At 36.0% G+C, this 20,548-nt stretch overlaps 1 protein-coding gene across 1 annotated transcript in view; it reads right to left on the bottom strand.

Moving 5' to 3' along the window:
- LOC135198765 (transmembrane protein 115-like) overlaps positions 1–20,317 on the bottom strand; it is a 30,255-nt gene extending 9,938 nt beyond the window's left edge. Inside the window, exon 1 of the mRNA XM_064226675.1 lies at positions 19,582–20,317. Within this exon, the coding sequence (XP_064082745.1) occupies positions 19,582–20,294 (713 nt within the window). The 5' untranslated portion in view covers positions 20,295–20,317. The remainder of the gene's footprint in view (positions 1–19,581) is intronic.
- Positions 20,318–20,548: the final 231 nt, after the last annotated feature.

Raw genomic sequence — 20,548 nt, 5'->3', positions numbered from 1 at the left:
ATGCTGTTCCTTGACTTGGCCAGAGGGGCTTTGCTCCATCTGGACCACCCCAAGTAACAATATTGCATTGAAAATATGAACTAAGTATCCACTTGGAGGCAGTGTTAGCTAGAGCCTGCATTGCTGTTGTTAAAATACCACTGCTTACATCCATTAGAGGCTGGTACTAAACATGATGAACCAACAGAGGTTTCACAACATTAAGTACCAGCCTCTCATGAATGGATGTAAATGCAGACTAGGTATGTTAAATTAGCATCTCAGTAAATTCCTCACAGCTTTACTGTACTATATATACACGATTTATTGGTTAATTTAAACAATAGGTAGTGGTGCGTTGGGTATTTTCTTGAAGACTGACTTTTTTGACAGTATTTTGACTACTAATTGAGAATTTAACATTGCTTTTTGGTGGTTGACTGTAATTAAATCCCCCCCCCCCCCCTTAGCTAAAGTAAAACATCGCTGTGCAGCTATTTCATTGGAAAAATGGGCCACTTTTTCACTTGATATTTCAATATTTAAGCATACCATTCAAACGATTGAAGTTTCGTCAACAAAATAAGTTATATATGAAACCGCCATACGAAGTCAAATAAGCATGTGAAGTCTTCGCAAAATATGTATTCAAGGCATTTTATAAAATCCAATATGGCATGGTATGTTTGTGAATGCAATTTGGTTCTACAGTTGTGGCCATATCCTTCCCAGCCTTCCCAACGTTCATTTGAACAATATTTGCATATATATGTAACGTTTATTTATATTACTCAAGATTGTAGTTGTAATCAGCACAATAAAACAACGTTTTGTTGCCTATATCAGTGAAATTACGAGACGCCTTACCCCCGGGGTCATGGTTTGAACTGAAATGCATATTTACCTTGTAATCAATGGTTTTATCCTTACTGTCATCACAACTGAAACCCCACATTGCTTATTTGATTGTGATTATACACATTTCATTCTTAATTCACTCCAAGTTTCACTTAAAATACATGAGAGCATATTTACTGCAAAGCCATGATGGGAATAATTTTTCAGCCTTGTATGTCTGGCAGCCAGAATCCACAAGTTGAGTAGACGACGGTTTAGTGAATTTTATGACAACAGATTTGTTTTTTTTTGCTAGCACTTTTCATTTATTTAAGTCTATATTACTATTTTCATAATTGTATGGCTGAAATAACTTGTTTTTAATGTGTAATTGTACAGCTGAAACAAATATAATCTTTAAATGAGTGCTAGGAATGGCAAGGCATCGTTGCCATTTAATGGAACTTGATACATATGCCGATGCCTTTACAAACTGTTTCCATGAATTCTAGATTTCATAGTAGTGCAATATGATAAAATTGCTCTAATATTTGTACTATTTATATTACATAGAGATACACTAAATTCACTTATTTACACAATTTTTTGTAAGCCTTATCCTAAGTTTTAAGGGTAAACACAAACCAATTAGCAACACTGATAAATAATAGTTGAGTGCGAACAGCACTGTAGCTAACGTTCACAGCAAAATTGATGAAATTTGTGTCAGGAATATGGTTACTTTTACAACAACGAATACTCTAAAATGAATTATCACAAATACGTAATAAATTTATGCAATTCATAACCTTATTCTGGTGTTTAACTAATTATTTAAATGTTATGTAGTGCACTCTTCTTCTTCTTCTTCCTAAACAAGCCTCATGTTGCCCCAGCCGCAAGCGCAAACACCATTGTTGTGAAGAAAGTGTCCCTGCGTCTATGGGTATAAATGCTGTGCAGATTTGGCACAGGAAATGGGAAGTTTGTTTACGCAAGTGACTCTGCAAACATCGAGATGGCTTCAATCTTCTAGGGTAAACAACCCGAGTGGACTACCTGGGTCAGTCTTGCCCGCTAGTTGACCCACCTTCCAGAAAAAGTTATGTAATATGTCCTGACGCTGGAGATGGACCTCTAATTTCCACTCGAAATAAGAGTTTTCTCCCAAAGTACAAAATAATGTCATAATTTAAGATTTAAAAGAGGTTAATGACAGTCTAGCCATGCGCAGTGCAAACTTACCTCAATGACACCTCCATGATGCTTTTGAAATTTTTACTTAAAACACCTTACATGTAGCAGATTGATGCCATCTCAATGTTTGCGGAGTCACTTGTATCAATAAACTTTCCATTTCATGTGCTAAATCCGCACACCACTCGTACCCATAGACGCTGGGACACTTTTTTCACAACAATCATAAACGATGACAACGATCGCCCTCGAGTCCAAGGAAACAAGCGATTTTTCTGGAGGAAAGAAGAGTGGGCTAGACAATTTTGAAATAAATAGTTAAACATCAATGTAAGGTTATGAATTACATAATATAAATGTATTACGTATTCATGATAATTAATTTGAAAATAATCGTTGTTGAAAAAGTAACTAGATTCCTGACTCAAATACCAACGGTTTTGCTGTGAACAGTACCTACGGTGTTGTTCGCGCTCTCCTATTGTTTATTAGTGTTGCCAATTGGTATGTGTTTACCCTCCAAACTGGGTATAAGACTTACACAAAACCGGGGAAATAAGTGAAATTAGTGTATCTATTTGTGGTACGTATACGTATACACATATTAGAGCAATTTTACCACTTTGCATTACCATGACAACTAGAATTCATGGAAACAGTTTGTAAATGCATTGGCGATGTGTGAAGCTCCACTAAATTGGTAACGATGAAATTTTGCCATTCCTAGTATGCAAGCATTAAAGTTTACATTTATTTCAGGCATAGGTACAATTATTAAAAATAAAAAAAGTCAAAATAGTAATATAGACTTCAATCAATGAAAAGTGCGATAAAAAAACCCCAAAATTTTTTTCAAACAATTCTTTAATCTGTCGTCTACTCGCTGGTGCTTTTGGCAGCCAGATGTACAGTGATGCTCAAATCTCATGCGACGTGTTTCCATAGGATTTCGTTCAAAATTCACTAACTGGCAACCTAACATGCTCTATATCTATCTATCATTTCAGTGCGGAAACGCGATTATTAAATATAATAAGGTCATAATATGCTTCATAAGAGTGAAATCTGTCATATATTTCAAAACTGTAAGAAAATGTCACGTGTAGCAAATTTCAGAAAAATATCTTTCGAAACACTTTCAAAACTTTCGTTCACATATCGCTGAAGCATTTGACAAAAATGAAGTTATCATCAAGCATCAGTTCAAATGTTAAATAAAAAAACGAAAAGAATTGTCATAGCGTTAACAATGTTTCAAAAGCAAGCATAAAATTTTAACTAGTCTTATTTGACTGCTTTTACACCTCAGTACTGAAAAAAATGTAAAAATGTATATACAAAAGTAGAATGCGCCCACCGATATCAACGTTTGACTGAGGGGAGCGTGTGTGAAGGATCATTAGTGTCGGTGCAACCACAACCACCCAGTGTAACATAAGTAGGTCTACACTGACTAGCAAAAATGAAATTATCTTGAAAACATTTACTTTATATGTCTTAGAAGAATATTATGATTTTCATACATAATTATTTGTTGTAATTCTTAAACATTTAAAAATGATGGTTTACTTGCAAATTTTCGCATATGCAAGTATTCTTTTGTCAAAGCCAAGATATTGTTCCTAGGCATAGGTGTTAGATTTCTTTACGTTTACACTTAACAGTCGCATCTTTTTATTAACAATTTCTGGCCAGAAAGCAAATTAGGTTATCTATACATTCTTGCACTTCAAGTTACCTTATGAAAGAATAAATTATACACCAAAAGCGAGCAGAAGGAATTTTAAGAAAATAATATTTTAAACCAGTTGAAAAACAAGTTTTCCATATGTCTTGATAATTAATACTTATGATATTTCGATTAATAGCCATCTTCTCCATATAATCAAAATTAGCAGCATCTTTTATTCCTCAAAGAACAGGTAATCTTTGCAAATAAAAACATTAGTAACAGATTACATTTCAGAAGACTTAGAATATCTTTTAGGCCTATAAATCATTTTGCAACATACAGCCAGCTTAAACGCAGTCTAAAACTTCAACGTTCAAAGAAAACTGGTTGTAATTCATATTCTATCGTATTCATCAAAGAACAGGTAATCTCTACAAATACAGTGGGGCATCGCTTATTCACGGATCAGTATTCACGGATCCAGTTAATCACGGGTTTTTTCTTGGACCGTTTCTCATGTTACATCACTGGTATGAATCGCTGCATCACGGGTTTGTTGTGTTGCGTATGCGATGTTTTTCGGTAGGCTAACCCTCGGCCGTGGTCCGATAACTACCAACATTCATTTAAAGACTCATATAATGATATTAACTGACAATAAAGGTAATAAAACCATTCTCACCTAATATATTATTGTCCTATCTTCGAAATAAATAGCCTATTCAAGGTTTATGTACGACGTTCATTGGTAGGCTAAGCGTAGTTGCAGTGCGATAACCACCAACGTACACAAACATTCACATTATGATATTAACTGACAATAAAGGTAATAAAACCATTCTTACCATATATATTATAGTCATATCTTCATAATAAATACCCTATTCAAAGAATAATTCCACATCATTGCACTCAACTTATCGTCGGAGTGGCCAGCCACAAAATGTAAGCATATACCTTTACGTACGAAAATGGTTTATGTATACGGTTGCGTTCAAATCGACATTTTTTGTTTGATAAACTTTTAGAAATTTTAATAGTAGTGGTAGTGTAATTACAGTAGTAATAACATTAAGGCTAAAATTAATTCGAACTTCATTATTATTTTGGCAGTATTCGTATATAACTTCTCTGAACAATGAAGTCATACAAACGCTATTTGTCATAGATTATCGTAAGTATTGCTGTTTGTTATTGGCGACGAAGCGTAAACGAAATACATAAAAGCATTCTTTACCTTATATATTATCGTCATATATTCATAATAAAAAGGCTATTCGTGGAGTAATTCCATATCAGTGAAATCAATTTGATCTATGCGAGGCCAGCCAGCTGACAAAATGTACGTACGTATATGAAAATCAAATTATGGTAGCGTTCACAGCAAGATTATCTTTCGAAATTTTTATAGTACTATTCATGCTACGTAGTAATAATGTTTGGAATATACATAACATTAATTTTCAATACAAAATATCATCGTTATTTTGGTAGTGAATAATAGTTTAGAATTATCATACATACACTGCATTGTTATGTGGTTTGTGGCAGTGAATACTAAAACAACCAAAATAACGTTCTCCTTTAAGTCGTCATATCTTCATAATAAAAAGGCTATTCGTGGAGTAATTCCATATCAGTGAAATCAATTTTATCTATGCGAGGCCAGCCAGCTGACAAAATGTAAGTACGTATATGAAAATCAAATTATGGTAGCGTTCACAGCAAGATTATCTTTCGAAATATTTATAGTACTATTCATGCTACGTAGTAATAATGTTTGGAATATATGTAACATTAATTTTCAATACAAAATATCATCGTTATTTTGGTAGTGAATAATAGTTTAGAATTATCATACATACATTGCATTGTTATGGGTTTATGGCAGTGATAAAACAACCAAAATAACGTTCTCCTTTATTTAAGTCAACGCGTTTAGGAAAAACATGACATAGAATCGACTTTGCGACTTCGTTCACTTTGATATTTTTAACGATACAGTAACTATCATTTGTACTACTAAAACCATCTTCACATAAGTAATTTTTCGTAAGATATGTGTTGTTGCAAAAGCTAGCTTATACATAAAAGGCTTTTATAATTTAAGTCATCTTAGATATACATATGTACCCAAACTCACTGTGGGGAAATTTACTACTGTTTCCTCGGATATTGAAATACTTTAGCATCATTCAAACACTTTAATAATATAATGCATAAATACTAGGCTATACATATTTACATCGTATACAAATACTACATACAGTTATATACACATACTATACAAAGTTAACAGTATTACACATACTTATATACAAAGTTAACAGTATACACTAATTTTATATACAAAGTTAATCATATGAGTAGTGATCAGACGACAGCTGTGCACTGGACTACGTACGTACTACTTGGAAGATAAAACAAACAAAAATTTTGTTGTTGTTAGTCGCCGGGATAGATTAACATTTTTCCAGAGATTAAAGAGCTGAATTTTGTTTTGAAGGTATGTCAACCACGTTAGTAAATAGGTATCATCTTCTAAGGAAATTTTTTTTTCTCTCTTCTTTTTGCCGAAGAATCTTCAAGCCATTTTGCATTCAAAGTAATGAGAAGGAATCATTCTATTCTTCATGAAATCAGTAAAATACTTACACTAATAATAAAAACTAAAACTACGTACTGTATGCAAAACACATACATCATCGTTAGCTTCGTGTGTGTAAACGTTCATTCTAAAAAATTACAGAGTAGTATAACTAACACCTGATTGGTTGGTTGGTAGCCATGGAGATCTGTTATCCAATGACTGCCCTCTGCTTCTGTTCTATTTATAGACATATGGCATGGATGGCACTAGGTTTGAACGTTACCATGTTCGTGATTTTCTGACTGCTGACGGCAAAAATTACTCAATAATTTTCTTTATATAATTATTCCTTCGTGAAAACAATAATATAATAACGCGGTTGACATACCTTCAAAACAAAATTCAGCTCTTTAATCTCTGGAAAAATGTTAATCTATCCCGGCGACTAACAACAACAAAATTTTTTTTTGTTTTTATCTTCCAAGTAGTACGTACGTAGTCCAGTGCACAGCTGTCGTCTGATCACTACTCATATGATTAACTTTGTATATAAAAGTATGTTTATATAACTGTTAACTTTGTATATAAAAGTATGTGTAGATAACTGTATGTAGTATTTGTATACGATGTAAATATGTATAGCCTAGTATTTATGCATTATATTATTAAAGTGTTTGAATGATGCTAAAGTATTTCAATATCCGAGGAAACAGTAGTAAATTTCCCCACAATGAGTTTGGGTGCATATGTATATCTAAGATGACTTAAATTATAAAAGCCTTTTATGTATAAGCTAGCTTTTGCAACAACACATATCTTACGAAAAATTACTTATGTGAAGATGGTTTTAGTAGTACAAATGATAGTTATAGTATCGTTAAAAATATCAAAGTGAACGAAGTCGCAAAGTCGATTCTATGTCATGTTTTTAACTTTAACGTATAGTGGTATGAAAAACACCAGTGTGTCGTAGCGATGCGTCATCAATATAGTGGTATGAAAATACCACATGGTGTTGTAGCGATACGTTATCACAAAGTACAAATCCTTTTCCCGGACCATCCTCAGAATTTTACGACTCTTCAACTTCAAGATCGATATGGTGAAATATATTATATAGTCATACTTATTGTTAAAATTCACAAGTTGAACTGCAAAACATTATTATATTTTGATTGTTATGTACATATATTTTTTGTGTTTTACGGAATGTTTGTTTTGAAAATAATACCTATTAGTGAACATATGGTATTAATTGTCCCACTATTTTATTATAGGTGATCTTAATTATCTCACATTCATTTAACAGCATTTATATTAATATTTATTTAAATAAACTGTAATTAATAAATAACAATAATGAAAAACATAAAGGGAAAAAATGTTTTTGCTGCAGTAGTGGTGTTTGTTTGATTATGCATCTGACCTCACATTTCCGAAATCTGAAAAATTCCAAAAACCGAAACATCGGAATGTGTGTGTACTGCACATTTTTTTAAACACGCACACAATGTCTACACATTTACTGATACCCGTTGGTATCAGTAAATTACAGTACGTACGTATTTATTCCTGAGAGAGAGAGAGAGAGAGAGAGAGAGAGAGAGAGAGAGAGAGAGAGAGAGAATGATTAAGGACTCCAAGGCGTGTTATTTTTACAATTATTTTATTATCTTGGGATTTTTTTTTAATCTTGAGATTTTCTATTCAATTCTCGAGATTAATAAGAAAATTAACGTAACTTGACTAGCATTAGCACACATCTGAATGACTCGGCCATTAGCAGGCTAAACCACCAACCTTATGAACTTGCATGATACATGAGATACATGACAAAACACAAAACCACTGTTTATTGGTGAAAATTTGGGGGTCGCACGATATGGGAGATTGCACGTTATTCGAGTATATACGGTATGTGATTTTTTTTAGCCTTTTATGGAACAAAATCTAGCAAGAAATTGCCATTCCCAGTTGGCAACACTGGCCTACTCGCGTTTGTCCAAGGTTGGTTTGTTGTTGTTGTGAAATGTGGTGTGCGGCGCGTTCTTTAAATTGTACCCATATAAACAAGTTAATTATGTGGCATCCAAAAGCCCTGATTCTTTTACTCTTATGGGAAAGACGCCTAAAGGTCAGATGAAGGTTTTTACGTGGAATATACTATTAACGTGTTGTGACGAAGGGAAGAGATGTTTCGCTGCATACTGTTGGTAGCATTATCGTTATTATATTACTGGATTGCACTGCAAAATCGTCGCCATCTTTTATCAACATAGATTGTTGGTGAGTACCCATATGATTTACATAATTTTGATAGTTCTCTTACCACTCATCCTCTCTTTCCTTGTAAAAAAAAAAGAGGCCCACCATGCGTATGTAGGCTTCTAGCTGTAATCCCTAGGCTAGTAGGCTACATATGTACAGTAGTACATATACTACATTTATTTTTTAAGGCTAATTTTGTACAATAACTTTAAAACTGTCTTGAATTTAGTTTTAGGTGATAGCTGAAAACATATTTGGTGTTTGAACTAAAGTAGGCAGTTATAAACATTGGAATAGTGGTCTTGGGTGGGTTAACTATTAAAGTAGGCAGTTTTAAGCAATTTTTGAGGGGGGTATCAGGATAACACGGGTATTTACTTATCACGGGGGGTTCTGGGCCATATCCCCCGTGGATAACGAGGCCCCACTGTAAATTCATTAGTAACAGATTAGGCTACATCTCAGAAGGCATAGATTATTTCTTTAGGCCAACGAAACATTTTGCAACATACAGGCAGCTTAAACACAGCATAAACTTCAACATTCAAAGAAAACTGGTTGTAATTCATATTCCTACTTTGAAAGTGTTGTCATGACTGTTAGAGCTTATTAGGTCTACTGTCATAATACTGCAGACGTACTAGTTATGTTGACCAGTCCGAGGAGCCTGTTAAGTGCGCTTTCATTTATGTCACCGCTAACCTTATCACACCGCACTTTGAACTAAGCAACGTAAAAAAAAAATCAGTTCAAATCACACAGATTACGAATCATACATATGCAAAAAAGGGATCATATATAACCATAAGGAAAATAGGGGTAGCTGTGAATTCGCAAACTTGTCGACATGTATGACATAAAAAAAAAAAAAAAAAAAAAAAAAGTTTAACACTACTTGGCAACGTCACGTTGAGTCTGAGAATCTGGACGATACAAAAAGAATCATGTCGCATGAGATTTGAGCCCCACTGTACGTACAGGGTGTCCATAAAGTCCAAATACCATTACGTACAAGTATTTATTGCTCAGAAACCATATAACATAGAGTAATGCAGTTTTTTGTAGAAAGTTTACATTAAGAGCACTTCATTCTACAAAAAACTGCATTACTTTGTTATATGGTTTCTGAACAATAAATACTTGTAATGGTATACTGAGCCTTTTTGGACACCCTGTACATTAAGACAAAAATTGTTCCTGCCATGGCTATGCTGTCAACACTCTTGCAACATATTTCAAGTGCAATTTGGAGTGAATTAAGAACAAAATGTGTATAATTACAATCAAATAAGCACTGTGGAGTTTCATTTGTGATGGCAGTAAGGATAAAACCACCGATTACAAGGTAAAAATGAATTTCAGTTCAAACCACGACCCCAGGAATTTAACGTCTCATACTTTCACAAATATAGGCAACAAAATGTTGTTTTATTGTGCTAATTACAACTGCAATCTCGAGTAATGTCAATAAACGTTACATATATACGCTAATATTGTTCAAATGAGTGCTGGGAAAGTTGGGAAGGACGTTGTATCAATGCTGGAGGCAAAAGAGACCGGGTATGAGAGACTCCATATTGGATTTAAAAACTGCCTCGAAAATATATTTTACATAGACCCCACATGCTTATTTTAGTTCGTATGGCGCTTTTGTATATCAAATTATGTTGACGAAACTTCAATCTTTTGAATGGTATGCTTAAAGATGTAATTGTACTCTTGTTTCACCAATTAAATATCAAGTGAGTAAGGGTGACCTGCCCAAGTAAAATGGACTCAAGGCGATTGTTTACCCTATACTAGTTATTTTTTGGGAAAGTGGCAGCGCTGCCGGTAATTCTAGCCCGCATTCCGCGGTAAAGTAGACTATGGCAGTTGACACTTTCCTATGTTATTTTACTAACTGAACATGAATTTAAAGTAATATTTATTCCGCCGACTGTAATTAAACCGTAATTTACCTTTGAAGACTACATGACAGTACAAGCGGTGTGATGTACCGACGTACAGAGTTCAGAGGTAAATAACAGATTAGTTACAGTCCACCAGCAAAATATTACCTTAAACTCTTGTAAAGTACCAGCAAAATATTACCTTAAACTCTTGTAAAGTAAAATAACATATGAAAACATAAACTGCCATAGTCTACTTCAGCTGAACAATCTTCAAAGTTTTGGTTTGGGGCCAAGAAATGTAAACAAACTGCCATAGTATTTGAATTCTGGTAGGGGGTGTGGGATATGTAACCACCAGGGAGCCGTATGTCCGGTAAGGTGAGGATGGGGTGGGATACTGGGAGAGGAAGGCACAGGTATGAGTTGGTAACGTGTTACCTGACCAGGGGGTACCCCCCCTTAAAGAAAGGTAATCTTAGAGGCGTAACATATAGGTTATGATACTAACCTAACCTAACCTAGTAGTGTTACCTGACCAGGGGGCTATGAAGGCAATCTGAAACAAAAGCTCCCTTATAACATGGTGCATGCGCATTAAGATTGGCGCATGAGCAGTAGGATTCAGTGTCGTAATAGCAGTAGTAATAGGCGGATTTTGGGTATGTAACAGCTCCATTATCAGTTTATCTATCACTTTATTTTGGCTTACATTTCATGTTTCAAAGGTCATAAGTAAGAGGAAATAACACAATAACATGGCAAAACCTTCCCCTAAGTGTTTTACCCACCCATAACCCCACTTTCCCATCGGTCCCCTTTACCATTGGATAGGGTTGTAAGGCATAATTCTCCCAAGTGTTTTACCCCACCCAAAATCCCGCATTCCCATCAGTCTCCCTTATTGTAGGATAGAGTTCAAAGGTATATTACAGGTTAATTACAGCTGGACAAAAAAATATTACTTTAAATTCTTGTTAGCAGGTAGAATTCTATATAAAAACGTCAACTGCCACAGTCTAGTTCGCCGCGGTATATGTGCTTAGATCTACCACGTTGCCATACAGGTGGCCACCTGGCTGCACAGGAGTGTTTTAACCTAATGCTAAACACAGCAAAATACATTTGATACCCCAATCCCAAGTGGCTTTCATATTTAGGGGACTGTTCCATGCAGTCTGTGCGGAGTTACTAGGTACTTAGAAATACCAAACAAATTAGGCACAGGATATTGGTATGGCAGCCGTATCCCTGATTGCAATAGATATTGGTACGGCAGTGTATTGCACATGCGTCAATTTCAGACTTCCTGCCGTACAAATAACATAGTGTAGTGGGGGTACGTCAGATTCCACCAGTGGTGCTGTATTGCACTATTGACTTCCTGTAGATACGGCAGTTTGCTAATCATGCAGCAGTTGCCGTACACTGTTGCTAAGAGCTATAGGTACAGCACTAAAAGATTAGCGACAGTAGTAATAATAGTCAAACTGAATTGTTTCGCTGAACATGTTCAATTCAAAATGTCAAAGTGAAGCATCATGCTGTTATCACCATAACAAAATATTTTGACAGTAAATGAAAATATAAAAAAATCACAATATACATATACGTACTTAGATTTTGACTGTATAGGGTAAACAACCGAGTGGGCTGGCCAACTCACTGGCTACTGAGGTTTTGGCCACCCTCCGAAAAAGTACTTAAACACATCCTGACACCAGAGATGGTCATCAGTCATGAGTTGTTGGTGGTGATAACAGGAGCTTAAGACCTCTACTCTCCTTTTGAAGTAAGTATTTTCTCCAAAGTTAGAAATTAAGACCATATTTTAAGATTTAAACAGAGGGTAATGAAAAGTGTGGCCAACGCAGTGCACACTACCCCAAAACGCTTTCGAAATTTTTACTTACGAATCAAAAAGTTTAGTAGATTGACGCCATCTCGATGTTTGAGTAGTCGCTTGTGTCAACAAACTTCCCATTTCCTGTGCTAAATCCGCACACCACTTGTACCCATAGACGCTGGGGCACTTTCATCACAACAATCGTAAACCCGACCTCTAACCAGTACTTATCTAAGGGGACTACAGCATTCTTTGCAGCGTTTTGCGCTTTCAATTGTTTATCAGTGTTGTCAATTGGTATGTGTTAACCCTCCAAACTGGGTATAAGACTTAAACAAAACTGGGGAAATAAGTGAAATTAGCATATCTATTTGTAATATATATACATATTGCAGCAATTTCATCATTACTGCATTACTATGACAACTAGAACTCATGGAAACAGTTTGTAAATGCATCAGCGTATGTGTGAAGCGCCACTAGATTGGGAACGATGAGTCATTTTTCCTCGCGTCGTCTGCTCGCAAGTATACATCAGAAATATTTGTAATTTTTCGGGGTTAATTTGGTTGCAAAAAAGGGATAATAGACATGAATTAAATAAACATTTTGAAGTAAAGGGAATAAAGCTTTGCACCTCATAAACAGTGTAGTCGTCTGCTGCTCGTAACTGTGTTTGCGGAGTGAGTGCTTAGGAACCAGGAACAGAACCGTGGTTCAAGTGCAATTTGGAGTGAATTAAGACCAAAATGCGTATAATTACAATCAAATAAGCACTGTGGAGTTTCAGTTGTGATGGGAGTAAGGATAAAACCACCGATTACAAGGTAAAAATGAATTAAGTTCAGACCATGACCCTAGGAATAAAAAGTTTCATGCTTTCACTAATATAGGCAACAAAATGTTGTTTTATTGTGCTGATTGCAACTGCAATCTTGAGTAAGATCATTAAACGTTACATATATACGCTAACATTGTTCAAATGAGTGCTGGGAAGACTGGGAGAGATGGTGGATTGTTTGTGGTTAGAACGGCCAGCCACGCGATTGCCGCCATATTGGATTTCAAAACTGCCATGAAAACATACTTTACGAAGAGCTCACATGCTTATTTTAGTTCGTATGGGCTTTCATATGTCACATTATGTTGATGAAACTTCAACCTTTTGAATGGTATGCTCAAAGTTGTAATTGTATTCTTGTTTCAACAATATTGAGTGAATAAGGCCTGGCCAGCGCGATGACGATGGATCGTCTGTGGTTGTTTACCCTACATGAAAAATAAAACTAAACTAATCTATCTGTGTACTTCAAATCTTCTTTGAATCTCCAATGAACTGTGCAATAATACATCAGTTTTCACTGAAAATCAGATGTTTTCAGGTTTCAACGAGCTGAAAAAAGCAATAGACGTCTACGAAGAGTCAAACTTCCAGAAATTGTATATCCATAGGTCACGAACAATCAAATTGGACCTGAAACGAGCTCCGAAGAGGAGATTCAAAGAAGACTTGAAGTACACAGAAATTGTGCTCTGCTGTATTCACGGTAGTAAGGAAAACTACCAAAGTCGATCCTCTGGTAAACGGCCTAATCAAATCATCCAAATCAGGTCTATATTAACAGCATGTTTCCCATATTGGATGCACTACTGACTGGTGCACTACCTTACTAGCTAAGCTTCAAATCTTCTTTGAATCTCATCTTCGGAGCTCTTTTCATGGCCGATTCAATCGTTCGTAACCTACGGATATACAATTTCTGGAAGTTTGACTCTTCCTAGACGTCTATTGCCTTTTTCAGCTTGTTGAAACCAGAAAACATCTGTTTTTCAGTAAAAAGTGATGTACTATTATTAAACTATTCACATCGTTAGGTCGTCATTTTCTTTCTGTCACTGATATGCCTGAGGAGGTAAACAAGGGTTCACGCATGCGCAATTCACAGCCGTACCAATATCTATCGCAATCAGGGACACGGCTGCCGTACCAATATCCAGTTCGAACAAATTATGTTACTACCTAGAGTAAACAATCACGGACTATCCACCATCATCACGCTGACCGGGTCTTGTTCACTCGGTATTTAATTGGTGAAACAAAAATACAATTACAACTCTAAACATACCATTCAAAAGATTGAAGTTTCGTCAACATAATGTGATATATGAACGCCCCATACGAACTAAAATAAGCATGTGACGCTCTTCGTAAAATATGTTTTCAAGGCAGTTTTGAAATCCAATATGGCAGCGATGTTGTGGCTGGCCAGTCTAGTCACGGATGGACACCATCTTTCCCAACCTCCCCAGCACTCATTTGAACAATGTTAGCGTATTATATGTAACGTTTATTGATCTTACTCAAGATTGCAGTTGTAATCAGCACATTAAAACATTTTGTTGCCTATATTAGTGAAAGTATGAAACTTGTTATTCCCGGGGTCATGGATTGAACTGAATGCATTTTTACTTTGTAATCGGTGGTTTTATCCTTACTCCCATCACAACTGAAACTCCAAAGTGCTTATTTGATTGTTATTGTACACATTTTGGTCTTGATTCACTCCACATTGTACTTGAACCATGTTGCTGTTCCTGGTTCCTAAGCCCTCACTCCACAAACACAGTTACGAGCAGCAGCAGACGACACTGTTTAAGATGTGCAGTTTTATTCCCTTAATTGTTTACTTTACTCATTATTTAGTTTAACTTTACTTTGATATTTCAAAATGTTTATCTATTTCATGTCTATTATCCCTTTTTTGCAACCTAATTACCCCAAAAAATTAAAGATATTTCTAAAGTAGATACCATCCAATGTTTCTAACCTTGTCGTACATCTGGCTGCCGAAAACATCGCGTAGCAGATGACGATTAGTGGGTTATTATTTTTTTTTTTTGCTAGCACTTTTCATTGATTTAAGTCTATATTAGTACTATTTTGATTTTTTTAATAACTGTATGCCAGAAATAGATGTAACCTTTAATGTTTGCATGCTAAGAATGGCAAAATCATCGTTGCCACATTAGTGGAGCTTCACACATACGCCAATGCATTATCATAAACTGTTTCCATGAATTCTAGTTGTCATAGTAATGCAATTATGATAACATTGCTTTAATATTTATGTATATACTTTCAATACATAGGCTAATTTCACCAATTTCCACGTTTTGTGTAAGTCTTCTACCCAGTTTGGAGGGTGAACACATACCAATTGGCAACAGAGAAAGAGAGAAAGGAAGGTGAAGGAAGGAAGGAGGACAGGGGTGGCAGTGGAGGTGGGGGGAGAGGGTAGGTGGAGCTTTTTACGCGTGTTCGTATCCATTTCTGCATAATGGAGTTTTTGTCTCTTGGTACAAGGACAAGTGTTGTTATTCTTTACGATTAGTGATTCACTAATCGTAATATTGCCAAAAAAACGTGCTTGCACTGTCTCTGAAACCCATAGTAGGTATGCTGCTTAGTTGTCAATCAAGTTTTTTGTAATCAAGTATATTTTACAACTAGCTATTGTATAAATTTGTATTTTTCTCAATCAAAACATATGCCCCTCAATGCTAACTTTCCTCTTTTAACGACTTTCTGGTCATTGCAAATTCGGCCCCATTAATTTCTTATGGTGCGAAAACAGACAGAGGCCCAGGGACCGAAAGCAACTGCGTCACACTACGGTGGTAATCCGGCAGTAAAACATCTTCATATATCCAAAAAGTAAATAATAAAGATATATACGCGCATTACGATTATAACAATTACATGAATAGCTGATAACAATCTGCATGAATAACTGGTAAACTGTTCTGCAAGAAAGTTGAGTATAGCAATTCATTTACAATAGGTACGAAAGTCAAGATGTCGTGACGTCATAATACAGGACTTAAACGAACGTTCTAATTCCGAAAAATAATTACTTAAAACTTGATTCAGAATCGAGTTACTTTTTCAACAACGAATATTTTCAAATTGATCATCATAAATATGTAAAATATTGATGTTTTACTATTTATTTAAATAATTATCTAGTGCACGCTTCGTCGTCTTCTTCTACCAAAACAGTTGTTTCCTTAAAAACGTCGTGCCCAGAGACCGTGTTTCAATTGTTGTGATGAAAGTGCCCCAGCGTCTATGGATTCAAGTGGTGTGCGGATTTATCACAGGAAATGGGAAGTTTGTTCACACAAGCAACTCTGCAAACATCGAGATGGCATCAATCTTCTAAAATATTTAAGTGTAAGTAAAAATTTTGAAAGCGTTTTGGTGAGATTTGCACTGCGTTGGCCACCCTTTTCACTATCATCTGTTTAGGGTAAAACATCACGGAAGGCCAACCCTCATCACGGTGGATGGGTCTTATTCACTCGATATTTAATTGGTGAAACAAGAATACAATTGCAACTCTAAGCATACCATTTAAAAGATTGAAGTTTCGTCAACATAATGTGATATATGAAAGCCCCATACGAACTAAAATAAGCATGTGAGCTCTTCGTAAATATGTTTTCAAGGCAGTTTTGAAATCCAATATGGTGGCTACGTTTTGCATGGAAGGTTCTGATCAGTGACGGCCACCATTTTTCCCCAGCCTTCCCAGCACTCATTTGAACAATGTTAGCTTATATATGTAACGTTTATTGATCTTACTCAAGATTGCAGTTGTAATCAGCACAATAAAACAATATTTTGTTGCATATATTACTGAAAGTATGAAACTTTTTATTCCCGGGGTCATGGTTTGAACTGAATTTATTCTTACCTTGTAATCGGTGGTTTTTATCCTTACTGCCATCACAACTGAAACTCCACAGTGCTTATTTGATTGTTATTATACACATTTAGGTCTCAGTTCACTCCACATTGCACTTTAAACCAGTTGGTGTTCCTGGTTCCTAAGTGCGCGCCACAAACACAGTTACGAACAGCAGACGACAAAACTGCAAAGTTTTATTCCCTAAATTGTTTACTTTACTCGTTATTTAGTGCAAATTTACTTTATTTAAAATTTTTAATTTAATTCATGTATATTATCCCTTTTTTGCAACCAAATTACCCCGAAAAATTACAGATATTTCTAAAGTAGATACAATCAAATGTTTCTAACGTTTTCGTACATCTGGCTGCCGAAAACCATAGAGGAACGACTACGGATAAGTGCATAGAGGAACGACTATGGATAAGTTTTTTTTTTTTTTTGCTTTTTTTTTTTTGCTAGCACTTTTCACTGATTTCAGTCTATATTAGTATTTTGAATTTCTTTAATAACCGTATGCCAGAAATAAATGTAACCTTTAATGTTTGCATGCTAAGAATGGCAAAATCATCGTTGCCACATTAGTGGAGGCTTCACACATACCCCGTCTCATTATTATAAACTGTTTCCATGAATTCTAGTTGTCATAGTAATGCAATAATGATAAAATTGCTTTAATATTTATGTATATATACTTCCAATACATAGCCTAATTTCACCAATTTCAACGTTTTGTGTGTAGTCTTATACCCAGTTTGGAGGGTCAACACATTCCGAATGGCAACAGAGAGAGAGAGAAAGGAAGGCGAAGGAACGAAGAAGAAAAGGGGTGGCGGTGGAGGGGGGGGGGGGGAGGGTAGGTGGAGCTTTATACGCGTGTTCGTATCCATTTCTGCATAATGGAGTTTTTGTCTCTTGGTACAAGGACAAGTGTCGTTATTCTTTACGATTAGTGATTCACGATACCCTTATAAATTACGGCACTGGGTGTAATGCACTACGTATAGCAAAATCTCGTTCTGATACGAGTGTTCGTTACAGAAATAGGTATTGCCCAAAAACCTGCTTGCACTGTCTCTGAAACCCATAGTAGGTATGCTGCTTAGTTGTCAATCAAGTTTTTTGTAATCAAGTATTTTTTACAAGCTAGCTATTGAATAAATTTGTATTTTTCTCAATCAAAACATATGCCCCTCAATGCTAACTTTCCTCTTTTAACGACTTTCTGGTCATTGCAAATTCGGCCCCATAATTTCTTATGGTGCAAAAAAAAGAGGCGCAGGGACCGAAAACGATTGCGTTACACTACGGCGATAATCCGGCAGTAAAACATCTTCATATATCCAAAAAGTAAATAATAAAGATATATATGCGCATTACGATTATACCAATTACATGAAAAGCTGATAATCTGCATGAATAACTGGTAAACTGTTCTACAAGAAAGTTGAGTAGTATAGCAATTATTTACAATAGGTATGAAAGTCAAGATGTCGTGACGTCATAATACAGGACTTAAAAGAACGTTCTAATTCCAAAAAATAATTACTTATATTTGAGTCAGAATCGAGTTACTTTTTCAATAACGAATATTTTCAAATTAATCATCATAAATATGTAAAATATTGATGTTTTACTATTTATTTAAAAAATTATTGAAGTGCACTCTTCGTCGTCGTCTTCTACAAAACAGTTGTTTACTCGGTGAGGAAAAGTTTTCCGATTGTTGTGATGAAAGTGCCCCAGCGTCTATGGGTACAAGTGGTGTGCGGATTTATCACAGGAAATGGTTAGTTTATTGACACAAGCGACTCCGTAAACATCAAGATGGCGTCAATCTTCTAAATACCTCGAGTTGTAAGTAAAAATGTTGAACGCGTTTTAGTGAGATTTGCACTACGTTTGAGACCGTTTTCACTACCCTCTGTTTAAATCTTAAAATTTGGCCTTAATTTCTAACTTTGGAGAAAATACTTACTTCGAAAGGAGAGTAGAGGTCTTTAGCTCCGTTTCTCACCAACAAGAAGTCGCGACTGATGCCCATCTCCGGTGTCAGGACACGTTATACCTAATGTACTTTTTCGGAGGGTGGCCTGCTTGGCCTTCCGTGATGTTTTACCCTAATGCTTTAAATTTGGCCTAAATTTCTAACTTTGGAGAAAATGCTTACTTCGAAAGGAGAGTAGAGGTCTTTTGCTCCTTTCTTCACCAACAACAACCCACGACTGATGCCCACCTCAGGTGTCAGGACGCGTTATAAGTACTTTTTCGGAGGGTGTCCATCCATGACTGTCAATGTGTTGAGACAGTCCATGCAGTTGTTTACCCTAGTAAACAATACCTCTATGTGGCCGTCAACTTTACATTTACCACAATTTCTAAAAGGGTGAAAAGGAAATCTGTAAAGAAAATGTGTCCTGATGATGAACATTTGCTCTACAACCAGTTGACACAACATGTTAAACTAGCTTAGAGTAAGGTAGGTTATCCTAGGAGGGTAAGCTACACTATTGCACCTAGGTATAGGTATCTGGTGCAAGCCAACTTACCATGAGAAAGCAAAGGTGTCTGCCATGTCCCCTCGTGTCCCATTTGAATGAACTTGATAGAAGCGGAGGTACACCCAGGATACCGCGATACCACACCCAATCATTGTGGTGTAGAGTCCTTCTAAAAGATGGCACAGGTACAACAACAAGGCTGTGATGAACAGCAGTAGAGGGACATGGCGATTGGTGATCTTGCCTAGGGGCGTTCGAGTGTGAAGCAGGACATGGTCTGGCATGATCTGCTTCACGGCCACCGACAGTCCTGCAATGTATCCTGCCATGCCGTTGATCTGCACGCTGAACAACACCTCGGGGTTAAACGTGCACATGTAGATTATGAGGTAAAACAGCGCCGAGATGAATGCCACACACACATTCACCAACAAAAAGAACAAGACCATTTCAAAGCTCCCCCACAGTGGCTCTATCAACTTGCCACAGAGTCCTAATGTCACCAGGTCTACGCAAACCTGCCATAATCGCACTTCTAGAAAGCAATGTGTGAAGGCGGTCCATAGCCAGAAAGTTGGTGGTAGCAGGTAGCCTGGGGTTACGCTAAGAACGTCCACTGCGCTTTCTGAGAATGAAAGACCATAACCTATTATTAAAAGTACGCACACAAATTTCACAAACAATCCCGTATTTCCTATCACTGCTATCAATGAGTGTTTTATGACAGGTAAATTGCGAAACACGACAGTAGCAGAAGCCATCTTTGTCGACGCAACAGATTTTTGTGTTTGCGAATAATGAATATTTTCTAATTATTATGAAGTTATAAGGATTTAAGAATAAAAAGATACAAAATATTCTTTAAATTCTAATGAATATACCTATTATTTTATTTATCATGACTTAGGTCCCCAAATAAAGCTGAAATATTATAAATACACGAATACAATCGCAAAAAACAAATGAGCTCTACTATGCGTCATAGATGTAAACAAACGGTTAGCTGTCATTGGGA

Source organism: Macrobrachium nipponense, chromosome 22, assembly GCF_015104395.2.
Source record: "Macrobrachium nipponense isolate FS-2020 chromosome 22, ASM1510439v2, whole genome shotgun sequence".
NCBI classification, from domain to species: Eukaryota; Metazoa; Arthropoda; class Malacostraca; order Decapoda; family Palaemonidae; genus Macrobrachium; species Macrobrachium nipponense.
Note: the sequence above shows the minus strand (reverse complement) of the source record. Positions and strands in the feature narration are given on the sequence as shown.